Raw genomic sequence first — 16,495 nt, forward strand, 5'->3', positions numbered from 1 at the left:
GACAAACATCAACCTCTGATGTCAAGAACAACCCAACAACACAAAAGCAGAAGTGAGGTGACGAGTCCGTCAGGAGTGCAACCAGCAGGAAACACGATCAGCGTAGTCGCTGGTTTGATTCCCTCCAACTTTGTCCTTTTAAGAAAATAACATTTAGAAAATTACACAAAGAACAAAAAAAGAGAAATGTTTGTCCCACTGGAGGAGGCCCTTTGTGTATCCTAGACACACACATGTGAGTTTATAAGTTTGCTAATAACAGCAACTTTAATGAAAACAGTGAAGAACTTTGTCACAATCAGCAGGGCTGAAACAGGAACGTGGACTTGACATGAGGAAGCTTGATGCAACTTCTTGGCTTGAAGACAAAGCAGACGATCTGAAAACAGAGGACTTAAATACACAGAAGGTGATCAGGGGAAGTGGGAACACATGGAGGAACAGCTGACTGACATGAGCCTAATGACAGGACAGGGGAAGTGAAACTAAATACAATGAACAAAGAACACACGACTCCTTCAAAATAAAACAGGAAACACTGAAACTAGACATGACGAGCTTAACAGACCTAACACGTGATGAACGATACAAGAACTCAAACATAGAAACCAAGGAAACAATAAATAATAACTGCCTTTCCTTAACTAAAGCTAAATAGGAATGACACATAAACTAATCACAAATCTAAAATGAGACAAATACAGAATGAACTCAGAGAGGTCAGAGACCCAGCTTGTGACAAACTTTATGGTTACATGTCAAATTATAATCTTTAATCCTCGTGCAATACGCGTCTGTCAGTCGAATGATCACATAATGTGTCAACTTTTTCTGATGGAGTAAATGATCGATCCTTGGTTTTTGTCTTTGTATTGAAAGATCAATTTACTGTAAGTGAAAAAAGCACGATTTCTGCCTTTAAAATGCCAGTTAGTCAAGTCTGATGTTGGGTCTGGTAGTTAACAGTTAGTGATAGTGATGACTAAACCAAAGGATCCTGTTTCTGAGTCACACTGAGTTTATGTGCAGCTAGAGCAGCGGTCTCCAACCTTTTTTGCGCCACGGACCGGTTTATGCCCGACAATATTTTCATGGACCGGCCTTTAAGGTGTCGCGGATAAATACAACAAAATAAAACTAGAAACGGTATCAAAAAAAGAAGATTTATTCATAACACACGTGAAAAGACCCAGGAAAACCGAGTTAACGATAAAAACGATAACAAAATAACGCTGAAAACCGATAAAACCCCTGAAAACCATACATTTCACACCTGAGCCTCAACTCTCGCGGCCCGGTACCAAACGACTCACGGACCGGTACCGGTCCAAGTCCCGGGGGTTGGGGACCGCTGAGCTAGAAGACAGTAAATATGCCAAAAATGAACAAGAAAACAACCTCAAAGTGGTTAAAAAAGGCTCCAAATGTCAGTATTTGTAGTCTAACTCGAGTACAAGCAGCAAAAATATTAAGAATTACACTAAATTACAAAAATAAAGAAAAAAACTGAAAGTAGTGAATAAACATGAAAGTTCATAAAAGCAGAAACAATATTTTCCTCTTTTCAAAAGGAGCAAAAAGCACCTGCTCAGTAAAAAGAGTGGGAGGAGGAGAGGATGATTTATTTAGTGTGAGGCGATACAGGTCAGCATCGCTCTTTTCAGCCAGCGGCACTATTTCCTCAAAGAGCTCTTTGAGGTTAATATTTACACTGACAATTATTTAATTGAATCTAGTGAAACCTGTAAAAGAAGATGAATGCAAGCACAAAAACACCGAAACAAACAGCAACAACACTTCTGTGTGGAATGAAAAGGTGATAGAAATTATAGAAATAATTTGTGCGTCTTTAAAAAAGAGCCTGGCTGATATTTGTACAGCTTGTTTCCAAAAATATTAAAATGTACACAAAATTAGAGCTGTTCTCAGGATTAGTCTGGACCTGAAATTAGGGCTGCCACGATTAGTCGACTAGTCACGATTACGTCGACTATCAAAATCGTCAACGACTGATTTAATAGTCGACGCTTCGTTTGAAGCTTTGTAAGATCACAAAAGACGCAGGAATAAGTAGTAGGATTTAAGAGTGTAATAACGGACTGAAACAGAAGATGGCAGCACTGCATGTACAAGGATGCCAGCTGCCGTTAAACCCCGAAGAAGAAGAAGAAGCTGTGTCCCAGAATTCATAGCGCAGCCCAGTTCAGTTTCTAACAATGGCGGCAGCTAGTTAGTTTTAATATTACTCTTATTATTCTTTCTGGGTCACAAAATAAACGTTTAACATATTTTTAGGCAAGAATGTAGCTGTGTAAACCTCAAATATCTGCTCAGTTTATCAAGACACCACATATTTTCAAAAGCGCTCCGACGTTTTCGGAGACGTCTGTTAGCCACTAGCTCGATAGCTAGCCGGGGGCTAGGCTAACTAGAGCCGTGAGAACACCGGACTCTCCGCAAATCGTTTTCAAACCCACCGCCGTCTTTCGCTACTCAGGTTAAACATGATATATAAGTCACTTAGATAACTTAAAAATGTTATTGTTTGCCTTTTTTCAGTATTTTATTTGTTCCTGGGTAAATTGGTTTGGCTGAGATTAAAGTTATAGTTTTTACACAGCTGAATAAACATCAAGCAGACAGCTGATTATCAGAAGTGTGAGATGCTCGAGAATTTACTCCGGTGTCCTGTTATATTTTAGATAGCAAGGAGTTTATTAAACTTCACCGAAACAATCTGCAAATGTCATTAAAATTTAATAAACTATCATCTTGTCTTTATTTTTAGTTAGCACATACCTTAAACACTTAAAGCTGTAAGCTAATGATAGTTATATAAGAGCAGATGCTGCTGGTGCAATAAGCTGTACGTTTTACGTCCAATGGATGATGATCTGATTAGTCGAGTAATCGCAAAAATAATCGGTGACTAGTCGACTATCAAAATAATCGTTTGTGGCAGCCCTACCTGAAATAATGAGACTGAATCCAACAGTAAGTCTCTAGATCTTCATGTGTCATGTAAACCTGAGGTTCAGTGACTGAGCGCTCACAAAAGGTGACACAGATGATGACTTGCTGTCCAAACTCCAGGCTGACTAGAAGCAAACAAAGGCTCTTTGTTTAGCACAGAACGAAGCTGTTTGACACCGACACTACTAAAGGGCCCTAAATCGACATAGAAGATAAGCTAAAACACTAAAAGCTAGTATAATATTACTGTTACCATCTAAGGAAGATTAAGTACTATGCTGTGCATGTTTAATTCAGTCTGTCCAACCTCATAAGTGCACGCTGCAAAATTGGCTGAAATTTCAGTGACTTTTGAAACAGCTCCCTATTCATACGGCACCTCGATGCCCAAGGTTCAGCAGCGGGGTAGTAGTCCAGTCAAAACGCAGCCTGATTGCAAGCGTGTTTTATTCTACTGAATGGAACAAGTAAGAAAAATGAAATAACTGCATTAAAAATGGACTCTGTGTTATTAGAGTTATTGAACGGTGTCTCGTAGAGCCTACATTGTCTTAGATGTGAGGGTCTGAGAAGTTTGTGCACCTCTCTACCAAACAAACGAATCAGTGGTTTAAATTAAGGTTATGAAGCAAGACAGAGTACTTAAGGAGGGAAGGAGAAGATGAAAGATGAGTCTGAATATCTGGGGTCAACCATCCAAAGCAGAGGACAGTGGACAGGAGAGATGAAGACGAGAGTGCAGGCAGGCTGGACCGGGTGAAGAGATGAAGAGATGCTGCTGAGACCCCCCCATGATGGCACTGAGATTGAAGATGCTGCAGAGCCAGAGGAAAACCACAGAAGGTTCATGGAAGGAGGCTGCAGGATGTTGGAGATGCAGCCGAAACAAGATGACATGATCCAAATTAGCGATTTCACATACTTACTTTAAAGTTCTGTGAACTTTTTTATTTGCCTGCTGGTATAAACCACTAATAGTAGTGTTTTTGAATTAATTATTGGATGTTTGACAATAATGGTGCACTTCAAACAAAAGAGCACAGCTGAAACCAGCGGGGACTACTTTCCCTGTTTTAATAGGATGCAGAGCTGATGAGTGGTTGGAGACTGCATCGTTAAAAACTGTTGTAAAGCAGACGGGTGCTGACGTGGATCAGCTTAAGTGCTTTTTAAAAGCATAAAGTAAAACTTGAGCAGCAGAAAGAAAGAAATGATCTGCAACATCATTTTAGCATCTTTTACTCGTGTTGCATTTTCCCCACTCGATGCATTTAAATGCATTTATATGTATTTAAAGCATCTGATTAACATGCCAGTTTTATTAAACTATGAGTTTGGCAGTTTGTTTTGCACAGAATGAGGAATAGCTCAGACATGCTTTTGTTCAGGCACGGTCTTTTCCCGAGTGACTGCTCTGAGAGTGCATTTTCTTTCTCTGTGAATGTTTCTGATCTTTGTCATCTAGTAAGTAAAGCTATTTCAAGTTTGTCAGCAGCTTATAACAAGTGACTGATTACAGCAATCAAGAACCAGGCGACGGGGCATTACATCCTCAACGGCAAAGGAGAGGAGGTCAAGTCCAGAAGCTTCATCGACTTAGGCGTTGAATGGCATTACATCATCGAGGGCGACGTGGAGACGCTGCAGACCGATGGCCCTCTGCACGACCCCGTGGTGGTGCTGGTAACAACACTTCCTTATCTATCGCACTCATATATGACTTCATTCAGAAAGCTATTTCCTTGATAACGAGCATTAAAACAGTTCATCCCTCCTGCCCAAATCTCCCAAAATCCCTTTTATCCCTTATTTTCTATGGATATCTGTTAGATTTTAATTAATGAAAATCATTAGTGGTATTTAAATGCACCATATGAGAATGTCTCCAAAGGAAGAGGCTAATCCCTAAGATAAAATACTACTTGAGATAAATTTGAACGAGTCAGTCCCTTCAGTTGTTTTAGACACATTTGCTGGGAAGATGTTAAAATGTGTACAGTATTAAGCTGCTTCTTTTATCGCTGCGCCCTCTGTGAGCACGAGGGCAAACAGATGCAGTGAAACTGAGACCAGAGCGTAGAGCTATTCAACTACGAAGTTAGTTGGGCCAGATTTTCAAACCGAGGAATTTATTTTTGCAGCCAGTAAGCAGCAGATCATGATCAATTTCAAACCCACACAACTGTATTGAAAAACAAGTAATTTTTTTATCCTTTTCCCCTGTAAATCTGCTGACCTCACAAATGCACACCAAAAGGTCCATTTAAAAAAAGGGAGCTATAACTAAACTATTTTTTGTACATTTGAAATAATAATAACAATAACAAAAAAACATTTTGATAATTCCCTTTCAAATTAAAATAAATATTTCGCTGACCACTCACTTTTCCTGCCATGGATGGAGCCCCATCCGTCACAAGTATACAGACACACATATCCAGACCATTTTCCTCAAAAAGAGCTGAAATCTTCTCAAACATTGTTTCGCCAGCTGTGTGTCTCTAACGGTAGTAAGCCGTGAGCTGGGATCTCCTGCTATACACATTACATCAGTTTTCTTCAGGTCCTCTAACAGCATTTCAAACTTCAACTCTACGAATATTTGAACTGTCCTACAGGGGCACGTTTTTAATAGCAGATGTCACACTTACTTTAATTTTTTCATCACTTTTCACCGCATCCACCACGGCCAGCATGCAGTATTTCACTGTTTCAGAATCTGTGAAAGGCCTTTTCTTCTTCGCCAAGAAGCAAACACGAAGGGAAGATGCTGCAGCTCTCTTGGGCTGTAGAGGACCCTCACCATGGCAGTACAACTCCGGTTGTAAGATTATTAAACTCGGTAAAATGAATAAGTATTTGTCAGTCCGGGCAGGGTTAAACCGACAGTTTTCATTGTCAATTTTGCGCTTTTGGAGAGAGAAAGACATGCTGTTGTCGCATCATATATCACGATGATTGTTTAATATGTTTACATCACGGTGCATTGTGGGTTAAATATTGCTAGGCTACTAGGAGTGTTGCATTCACTGTCTACACCACGCTGTAGGAATTTTTAATTTTTTAAAAATTAATTAATTTTTTGCGTTTTCTCTGTGTTTCTGCCAGGACCACAGGCAGGGCCACTCGCAGGTTGCTTCTGGGCCGCATTTGGCCCGCGGGCCGCCATTTGAATAGGCTTGGCGTAGAGACATCGGCATGACCGTGAAAAACAACAAGACCTAGCCGAGGCTGTCATGGTGCACCAAAACGAAACGAGTTAACGTTGTTTTCGTCCCCAGAGTTAAATTTAAATGACTTTTTACAGTAACTTTGGACCTTCCAGTGTTACCGTGATGTTACCTGATCAGAAAAATAAGTTAACAGGAGTTTTGTGCGATCAAACACTCCACTGTGACTCCTACCTGGTTGCATCACCTCCACCAGCCAGCTCATCTATTTATCCTGGACTGATAGCTTTAGCTGAACTCAGTGCTACCTATCGCCACCAGCAGATGCACTCGGTATCACCAAACGCAGTTTGCAGTTCACTCTGCTGTCGAGCTGACGCTAGCACAGAGCTATCTGCCAAGAAACACAAGAACAACAGAAAATAATGCATTAGGTTGTTTGTTTGTTGTTGCTGTCTTCATGTGAATAAAAGGAAGTTGGAAATAGCAGAAAAAGTTATTACTCAAAATGCAAAAGTTACACTTTTGTTTGCAAAGTAGTCTGAGTACTACTACTTTAGTAAAGTAGCAACTGTATTTTGTAGCTCCTAACCTCAACAGGTGCAATGACACTAAAGAGGGCTTTAAAAGAGGACCGTTATTATTCAGGTTTAGACAGTTTAATCGTGGGTACAGTATGAGTAGAGCTCTCATGTAAATCATTTAAAACCAGCGGCAAAATCTTCCAATCAAAACCAAAACTAACAGGCAGCTGATTCACAGCACATGTTTGTGGTCATATGATCGTTTTCCTTGGAGCAGCTCTCTGGACTTGTGGATTTCTCCTGCTGAGCAGTGAGTGAGTTACTGTGAGGTGCATCAATCAAACCTGGTAGAGATCAAAGAAAACGTGAACTTGACTAAATCTGCCAGTGAAGGAAAGACCTGACCTCCATCATTTGGTTTACTCTCAGCCAAATACAACATGACTGAAACGTGGATATTAAACTTGAACGACTCCACGATGTGAGGTTTGTAGTGTCATATTGGTTCGTCTGCTGCTCAGACAAGCCATGATAATTATGTGATTGAGAGGACAAATTATAAGGATCTGTCACATGAAATGATTCATTTGGAGACATTTTTAGAACATCAGGACTCAACGGAGAGAAACCAGTGACTGCAGAAAATGCAGGCGATCTCACCCCCCCAAAAAAGTGAAGCCAAACCATCTCTATCGCCCCCCGGTGTCTGACTGCAGTATAAGTCATAACCCTGCCCCCTCCCTGGATAGGACAGGGGTCAACCTGAAACAAAAAGTCTCCACAAATAAATTTTTCCCAAAGATTCCTTCTGCCATTATTAACAGTTCTCGTCACTCTGGGTTGGGTTTGAGGGGTCACCTTTGTCATAAGCTTGATTTTAATTGCTAACTCGATGCTTTAAAATTGTGGTGCAGCGTTATTATGACAGCTTTGGCAGCCACTGAGAAGGAGGTTCAACATTTAGTCTCCAAAACCATGACCGACTGAGGCATCCACACACTTTTGCTGTTATCTAATCATTGGTCCAAACACCATGCTTTCTAATATATACATATATATATACATATATATATATATATATATATTCCCCACTCGCCCCTGTGGGCAGTCAATCCTTCAAGCTCGGGTCCTCTACCAGAGGCCTGGGAGCTTGAGGGTTATGCGCAGTATCTTAGCTGTTCCCAGGACTGCGCTCTTCTGGACAGAGATCTCCGATGTTGTTCCCGGGATCTGCTGGAGCCACTCGCCTAGCTTGGGAGTCACTGCACCTAGTGCTCCGATTACCACTGGGACCACCGTTACCTTCACCCTCCACATCCTCTCGAGCTCTTCTCTGAGCGCTTGGTATTTCTCCAGCTTCTCGTGTTCCTTCTTCCTGATGTTGCTGTCATTCAACCGCTACATCGATCACTACGGCCGTCTTCTTCTGTTTGTCTACCACCACTATGTCCGGTTGGTTAGCCACCACCATTTTGTCCGTCTGTATCTGGAAGTCCCACAGGATCTTAGCTCGGTCATTCTCCATCACCCTTGGGGGCATTTCCCATTTTGACCTCGGGACTTCCAGGTTATACTCGGCACAGATGTTCCTGTACACTATGCCGGCCACTTGGTTATGGCGTTCCATGTATGCCTTGCCTGCTAGCATCTTGCACCCTGCTGTTATGTGCTGGATTGTCTCTGGGGCATCTTTACACAGCCTGCACCTGGGGTCTTGCCTGGTGTGATAGACCCCAGCCTCTATGGATCTTGTACTCAGAGCTTGTTCCTGTACTGCTATGATTAGTGCCTCTGTGCTATCTTTCAGTCCAGCTTTGTCCAGCCACTGGTAGGATTTCTTGGTATCAGCCACCTCCTCTATCTGCCGGTGGTACATACCGTGCAGGGGCCTGTCCTTCCATGATGGTTCCTCGTCTCCCTCCTCTTTCTTGGGTTTCTGCTGCCTGAGGTATTCACTGAGCACGCTGTCAGTTGGGGCCATCTTCGTGATGCATTCGTGGATGTTCGTTGTCTCATCCTGGACTGTGGTGCTGACACTCACCAGTCCCCGGCCCCCTTCCTTCCGCTTAGCGTACAGCCTCAGGGTGCTGGACTTGGGGTGAAACCCTCCATGCATGGTAAGGAGCTTTCTTGTCTTTATGTCAGTGGCTTCTATCTCCTCCTTTGGCCAGCCTATTACCCCAGCAGGGTACCTGATCACGGGCAGAGCGTACGTGTTGATGGCCCGGATCTTGTTCTTACCATTCAACTGACTCCTCAGGACTTGCCTGACCCTCTGCAGGTACTTGGTGGTTGCAGCTTTCCTAGCGGCCTCTTCATGGTTCCCATTCGCCTGTGGGATCCCCAGGTATTTGTAACTGTCCTCTATGTCTGCCATGTTGCCTTCTGGTAGTTCAATCCCCTCAGTTCTGACTACCTTCCCTCTCTTTGTTACCATCCGACTACACTTCTCCAGTCTGAACGACATTCCGATGTCATTGCTGTATAGCCTGGTAGTGTGGATCAGTGAATCGATGTCTCGTTCACTCTTGGCATACAGCTTGATGTCATCCATGTACAGGAGGTGGCTGACAACTGCTCCGTTCCGTAGTCGGTATCCGTAGCCAGTCTTGTTAATGACTGAGGGGGTTCAGGCCTATGCAGAACAGCAGTGGGGACAGAGCATCTCCTTGGTAGATCCCGCACTTGATGGTGACTTGTGCTATGGGCTTGGAGTTGGCCTCCAGTGTTGTACGCCACATCCCCATTGAGTTCCTGATGAAGGCTCTCAGGGTCCCATTGATCTTATATAGTTCTCGGCATTCCAGGATCCAGGTGTGGGGCATTGAGTCATAGGCCTTCTTGTAATCAATCCAGGCAGTGCACAGGTTGGTCAGTCTGGTCCTGCAGTCTCGGCTGACTGCTCGGTCAACCAGTAGCTGGTGTTTTGTGCCTCTGGTATTCTTGCCCATACCTTTCTGTGCCCCGCTCATGTATTGACCCATGTGCCTGTTCATCTTAGCCGCTATGATGCCTGACAGGAGCTTCCACGTGGTGCTGAGGCAGGTTATTGGTCGGTAGTTGGAGGGGACCGGCCCCTTCTGGGGGTCCTTGAGGATCAGGACTGTCCGGCCTTCGGTTAGCCATTCTGAGTGTCTCTCGTCAACTAGCAGCTGGTTCATTTGTGCTGCCAGGTGCTCATGGAGTGCAGTCAGCTTCTTCTTTCAGCCTCAAGCCTCCTTCTCCATGGAGGGTACTGCCCCTTGTGGCTGTTCAACTTGTAGCCAAGCATCTCACTGATCACTGCTGTAGATCAGCTTGTTAGTGTTGGTAATCGTGGCTGTAGGTATCGTCCGTAGTGCTGCATTAACATCATCTAGCAGACCTTCTGAGGGTACTTCATGTAATCTTTTAATCTTTTAATCTCCTCCTCCTCCTGTCAGGATTTTAATTTAATCGTAATCTTTTTTTCTTTTCACAGCTTTATTTGGTTGAGAGGCTGGAGCTGTTCAATTGTCAGCTAAAACTAAAGCGAGATAGCGTTCTCTGATAGCGTGGAGGTTGCACTTCTGAAAACATATGAATGCAGTCTTCAGTTTTAATATATTCAAACTGTAATAAAGCATAATAAACATACTGTTTCTCTGTGGCAATAAAGGCCTGAAGTTCAATAATGCATTTCCTTGAATAAGCAGATGAAAATATACACAGGAAAATTAAGTGGGTTCTCTAGAGTCTGGAGAGTGTAATATCCACAGTTTCATCAGGACGTGGCTTTTTCACTGGGCAAATATTTAAAAGGTCTCTTGAAATGAGCCACGAATAGTGAAAAAAATAATTTTTAATAATTTGTAATGGTACAAATATTCATGTTAGACAAGGACTTACAGCATCTAAGTGGTTCACATTGGTGGTGCACAGTCAGTCATTAATCAAGCTTCAAATACACGACAAATATTGTTATACACCATAGAGCAGAGGTGGGCAACTCCAGGCCCCGAGGGCCGGTGTCCCTGCAGGTTTTAGATGTGTCCTTGAACCAACACAGCTGATTTAAATGGCTAAATTAGCTCCTTAACATGTCCTGAAGTTCTCCAGAGGCCTGGTAACGAACTAATCATGTGATTCAGGTGTGTTGACTCGAGGTGAGATCTAAAACCTGCAGGACACCGGCCCTCGGGGCCTGGAATTGCCCACCCCTGCCATAGAGGTTGAAGAAAGTTCTTCCCAGTAAAGTTTTTGTGCATGCAGCTTGATGGAAATGCATCAACGTCTCACATTTCGATAAGAGACATATTTTACATAAAATTCATGAAAGCCATTCAGTGCACCTTTTTTGACTCTTTAACATCAGATTATTGCATTTATCTGATTGTCACCCTGTTATGCTCACAAGCCATTGAAATACAGCACAATAAGCAGTGTGAATTAGCTAGTTTTTACCACAATACAGCAGCTATAATATATATTATTATTATATATATTTTGTGCATGCAGCTTGATGGAAATGCATCAACGTCTCACATTTCGATAAGAGACATATTTTACGTAAAATTCATGAAAGCCATTCAGAAGCATTTCCATATTCAGTGCATTCAGTGCACCTTTTTGACTCTTTAACATCAGATTATTGCATTTATCTGATTATCACCCTGTTATTGAAATACAGCACAATAAGCAGTGTGAAGGAGCTAGTTTTTACCACAATACAGCAGCTATAATCATCAGATGCGCCTTCTCCTTCCCCAGATGCTTTGCCTGTTTTTATGAAAATGCGATGAATCTCCAGCAGAATATTTTACATGCAGCTTGTGAGCAAGTAGGAATAATTAGTAACTCTGCTTACACGATAGAGTGGACTGACAATGAGCGTTAATACACTTTTACATGTCAGCACTCATGCTTACTGCACACATGTTGCTCCTGTTAGCGGTGCAGCAGAACCACTGTTTCACAGACTTCATGTGTGTTTTAGATCCTCAATGCTGCCCCTTGTTTTTATGTTTGTTTGTTTGTTTTCAAGCTCACTGGGTGTTTGCATCTCGTGGAGATTAATCTGAGGTTCATGAAGTCTTCAATTCATCATTCACAAAGGAATACATGCGTCTGTGAGCCAGGGGCCATTGTTTACTCTCTGTTCATTTATGGTTGTTTTCATCATCTTTAGGATTTTTTTATGTATTTTTAACTCTGATCGTAGAAATAGATACTTGTTCAGCCACCTCCAAATCAACTCCAAGCTGCATGTGATGGCTTTGGAGAAACTTTAAAATTCAAATGCCATGGATACGGTCAGGGCCGTGATAATTTGGACGTTATTTATTTATTATTTTTCCTCCATAATGGTCTACTAGGCCACGGGGGTCAAACTCCAGTCTTCGAGGGCTGGTGTCCTGAAACTTTTCCATGTGTCTTTGCTGCAACACACCTGAATAACATTAGTAGGCCATTAGCAAGACTCTGTATAGTGCATGCTGAGGTGGCAGTTCAGCTGCTTGATTCATGTTACAGCAGCTCAAGAGTGAAATAACGAAGTGCAATAGAAGTACTTTTAGCAGTACACTTTCCCAAACACTTAGATGTGTCCTTGATCCAACATGGCTGATTTAAATGGTTAAATGACCTCCTCAATATGTCTTGAAGTTCTCCAGAGGTCTGGTGATGAACTCATCATTTGATTCAGGTGTGTTGACCCAGGTGAGATCTAAAACCTGCAGATTATTATCCATTAGCCTTGCGAAGCTCCGTCTGATGTCTTTTGCAGTGCTTGGCTCAATCTGAGCAGAGAGCATACAGTATCTCTGTACCCTACACACCTGCTACTTCTATCAGCAGTCACATCATCAATAAACACCTGCTCCTACTGGCAGACATACGTGCCCATGCTGCAATTTGGCCTCATTTACATCAGGCATCGACACATCTTTGGCCCTCGTACAGTTTTCAGTAAACAGCAAACAAACATAAATTTAATCAACTTCATATCTCATATCTGCTTAATATGAATAACAAGGGAACAGCTTGTTAGGAAGCCTGTGAAACTGGTTTTCAGTCGGCTGATCAAATATTTTAAGCCTCTGGAACTGTGGAGGACTACGTATAAAAATAGCTGTAATTCTGAAACTGTTATTGCAATACTTGATAAACCTGCTAAATTAATGACTATGCCTTAACTGATTTATTTAAATCCACTGTGGTGATTCACAGTAGTGGAATTACAATTCTTTGAATGTGGGTGCTTTTTGTTAAAAGGGTTGTGTCATTTGAGTTCGGTTTTTTTTGTTCTTTTTTTTTGGGGGGGGGCTACATATTTATGTGTAAATATAATAAATATATAAATGGTAAATGGCCTGTACTTATATTGCACTTTACTAGTCCCTAAGGACCCCAAAGCGCTTTACACATCCAGTCATCCACCCATCCACACACTGGTGATGGCAGCTACATTGTAGCCACAGCCACCCTGGGGCGCACTGACAGAGGCGAGGCTGCCGGACACTGGCGCCACCGGGCCCTCTGACCACCACCAGTAGGCAACGGGTGAAGTGTCTTGCCCAAGGACACAACGACCGAGACTGTTGGAGCCGGGGCTCGAACCGGCAACCTTTTGATTGCAAGACAAACTCCCAACTCTTGAGCCACGATCACCCCAAAGTGGGGGCTCGTCCGGGATATTTGGACATTTTAGTGGAGATTGAATATAAGTCGAGCTAACACTTGGCACTTTGAAATTGAATGCCTAAAGGACCTGGTGACCATGCGAACAACTATTTTCACAACTGTGTGTCTGAATGACATTAACGAACAAACCCGTGCACACAGATCAATGGAGAAATGTTTTTCCAGCATCAGAAAAGGGTAACGCTGACTCTGTCATCCCAAAAGACATGAAGAGATCTGAAGTAGTGCATAAAATTGAGTCAGTACCCTGAAGATCAGACTTTAACTGCCTATTAGGACAGTTTTACAGCCAGTCCCACTGCAGCAGGGGACCTGCTCATTCAAAACGCTCCCACAGGCCGAAAAACAGTCAGTTACTAATGAGACCATAGCCAGCAGCGAGGAGGAAAAAATGCAAAATTAATAGCTGCTTTACAGTCATCACTTATAAACTGGACGTTTAGTAATGATTTTTGACACCTCAGGAAATATCAGTGAAGATGTGGTTAGAGTAATTTCCAGGTTTGTCCAGGGGCAGCTGCACAGGCAGAGACCCCTCTAACATCTGATGTACATCCAGCCGGCTGAAATATGGGCTGCTGCTGGTAGACTTTCAAGGAGTAAAGAAGAGGAAGTGATGCAGTCATGGCTGACAGGGTGATTTATTTATTTCCCCTTGTTTCTGTTTATTAGAATCTCATCTAGTCTCAAGTCTCACTTGTATGAGAAGCTTGTTAAAAAACAAAGAAACTACTTTCTATTTTTCTAATAATTGTTTTTCTCTCGTGGACATCAACTCTAATTTCTTGCACGTCACATCGGTCGACTTTTCTAAATTGCCACGTCTGGGATATTTGCTGTTTTTCTTTTATGACAGGAAAGTAATTAGACTGGCATGTTTGTTCCAAACGTACCGAAGAGAACAGATGTGACAGAAGCTGATGAGTTTTCCCAGGAGCAGAGCTTTGTCAGAAAAACACGAGAGACGTAGCAGGAACTTTCTCCTGCAACTTGAAAAAACATGGAGTTTAATCTTGCAGATTTTAAGGACGCGATGTGCAAATCGTTTAAATATTTCATGCTCTCTCTGAGCACAAGTCAAGGATAAAAACAAATTGGCAAATCTGTTTCTGTCCTTGATTAAGAGACTTTAAAAAAGTGCTTACAAAGTCATTAAGAAAACATCTACATGAGGGTGAAAATGTAAATGCACAAAACCAAAAAATCCACATGTGCTGCAGTTCTGACAGATTATAATGGAAGTGACTGCAAACTGGCAACAATAACATCAGCTGTTAGTTTGTGACGGTGTGAACATCGAAACATCACCATCGTCTGTGACCCCAGAAATATGTTTCTGTTGTGTGTCTCTGCAACACATGTTGTCAACTTAATGAAGATAATATTTGCTGATAAGTCGTCTGGGCTTGGATGTGTGTTTCCTTGAACAGGATCAAATGTTTTACTTTTATAAGTCTGTTCCTAAAACATTTAATGAATCCGTCTCAGTGTGAGTGTTTGCAAAGCAACAATACACAAACAAGTGCAGAGATTGCAGTTCCTACTCGAGTCAGTCAAACCCCACAGACTCAAAAATAAACATGTAGCCTGTTAGATTAAAAATTCCAGTTTGATATGTTCCTGTCATAATTATAAATACTTGAAACTCAACCTAAAGTCTTTATAATGAAGGCCTGCTTTGAGTGGGAGGTGGGTGGATCCTTTAACCTGAACTCGTCTGTGGATGAATCTTCCAAACTTTAATTGTTAGCAGATGTCTTAGCACTGAACCCTCTCATCCAAATACGATCACATCTGATTAACAAAGATGGTGAAATCCAAAATGAACCAGTGTCTAACCTCCAGACAGGAGACTTGTATGAGCACAAGAGGAACAGACTCTGAACAACATGCATTTCTTTCCTAGGACTCCTGACATTATCAAATGTTGCCTTGCACCTGTAACAGTTCAGCAAACGATCATCCACTGAGGAAAACACAGTTTAAAGGTTGCCAAGTAAATTAAATAATCATCTGTGGCACATAACAAAGCTTTAAGTCTTAAATGCAAATGTCCCTCTGGTCTGTTAGATGCTCGAGTGGTTTCGGCTCCATTTGTGATTCCAGCACTTAAAATGTTACTCTGTGGATTGAAGTCACGGCTCATATCTGTTAATGCGGCAGCACATTAGCTTCTAAACCAAAGCAGAACACAGGGAACAGTGAGGTCTGTGAATCCTCACCGCTGGGTACAGTTAGGAACAAAAGCTGCTGCTGCACTGCAAGCCCGGGCGCTTTTGTTAGACCTTAATGTAGAAAGGAAATGAAACCTAACACGGGGAACGCCTTCTCTTTGCAGTGGCAGTGCAGGAGTCTTCAGGTGTTGCTTGGGCTGAATTGCTAATTGACCACACTTGGTGAGGTGTAAATGGTAAATGGCCTGTATTTGTATAGCGCTTTACTAGTCTCTAAGGACCCCAAAGCACTTTACACATCCACCCATTCACACACACATTCACGGCAGCTACATTGTAGCCACAGCTGCCCTGAGGCGCACTGACAGAGGCGAGGCTGCCGGACACTGGCGCCACCGGGCCCTCTGACCACCACCAATAGGCAACGGGTGAAGTGTCTTGCCCAAGGACACAACGACCGAGACTGTCCAAGCCGGGGCTCGAACCGGCAACCTTGTAACCTTCCGATTACAAGGCGAACTCCCAACTCTTGAGCCACGACACTAGTAGCTGCTGGGACTTCGAGTTACCTTAGCCTCTCTGCAACCCCTATTCTCTTTGCAGTGGCAGTGCAGGAGTCTTCAGGTGTTGCTTGGGCTGAATTGCTAATTGACCACACTTGGTGAGGTGTAAATGGTAAATGGCCTGTATTTGTATAGCGCTTTACTAGTCTCTAAGGACCCCAAAGCACTTTACACAACCAGTCATCCACCCATTCACACACCCATCCACACACTGGTGATGGCAGCTACATTGTAGCCACAGCCACCCTGGGGCGCACTGACAGAGGCGAGGCTGCCAGACACTGGCGCCACCGGGCCCTCTGACCACCACCAGTAGGCAACGGGTGAAGTGTCTTGCCCAAGGACACAACGACCGAGACTGTCCAAGCCGGGGCTCAAACCGGCAACCTTCCAATTACAAGGCGAACTCCCAACTCTTGAGCCACGACACT

General features: G+C 42.9%; 1 protein-coding gene across 1 annotated transcript in view; it reads left to right on the forward strand.

Annotated features, from left to right (window-relative positions):
* The window catches only part of adamts3 (ADAM metallopeptidase with thrombospondin type 1 motif, 3), a gene marked incomplete at its 5' end in the record, with an annotated part of 170,896 nt that overhangs the window by 125,709 nt on the left and 28,692 nt on the right, over nucleotides 1–16,495 (forward strand). The window contains one exon of the mRNA XM_085180835.1: nucleotides 4,493–4,656. Coding sequence (XP_085036961.1) covers nucleotides 4,493–4,656 — 164 coding nt within the window. The remainder of the gene's footprint in view (nucleotides 1–4,492; nucleotides 4,657–16,495) is intronic.

This window comes from Neolamprologus multifasciatus, chromosome 12 (assembly GCF_963576455.1).
Source record: "Neolamprologus multifasciatus chromosome 12, fNeoMul1.2, whole genome shotgun sequence".
NCBI lineage: Eukaryota > Metazoa > Chordata > Actinopteri > Cichliformes > Cichlidae > Neolamprologus > Neolamprologus multifasciatus.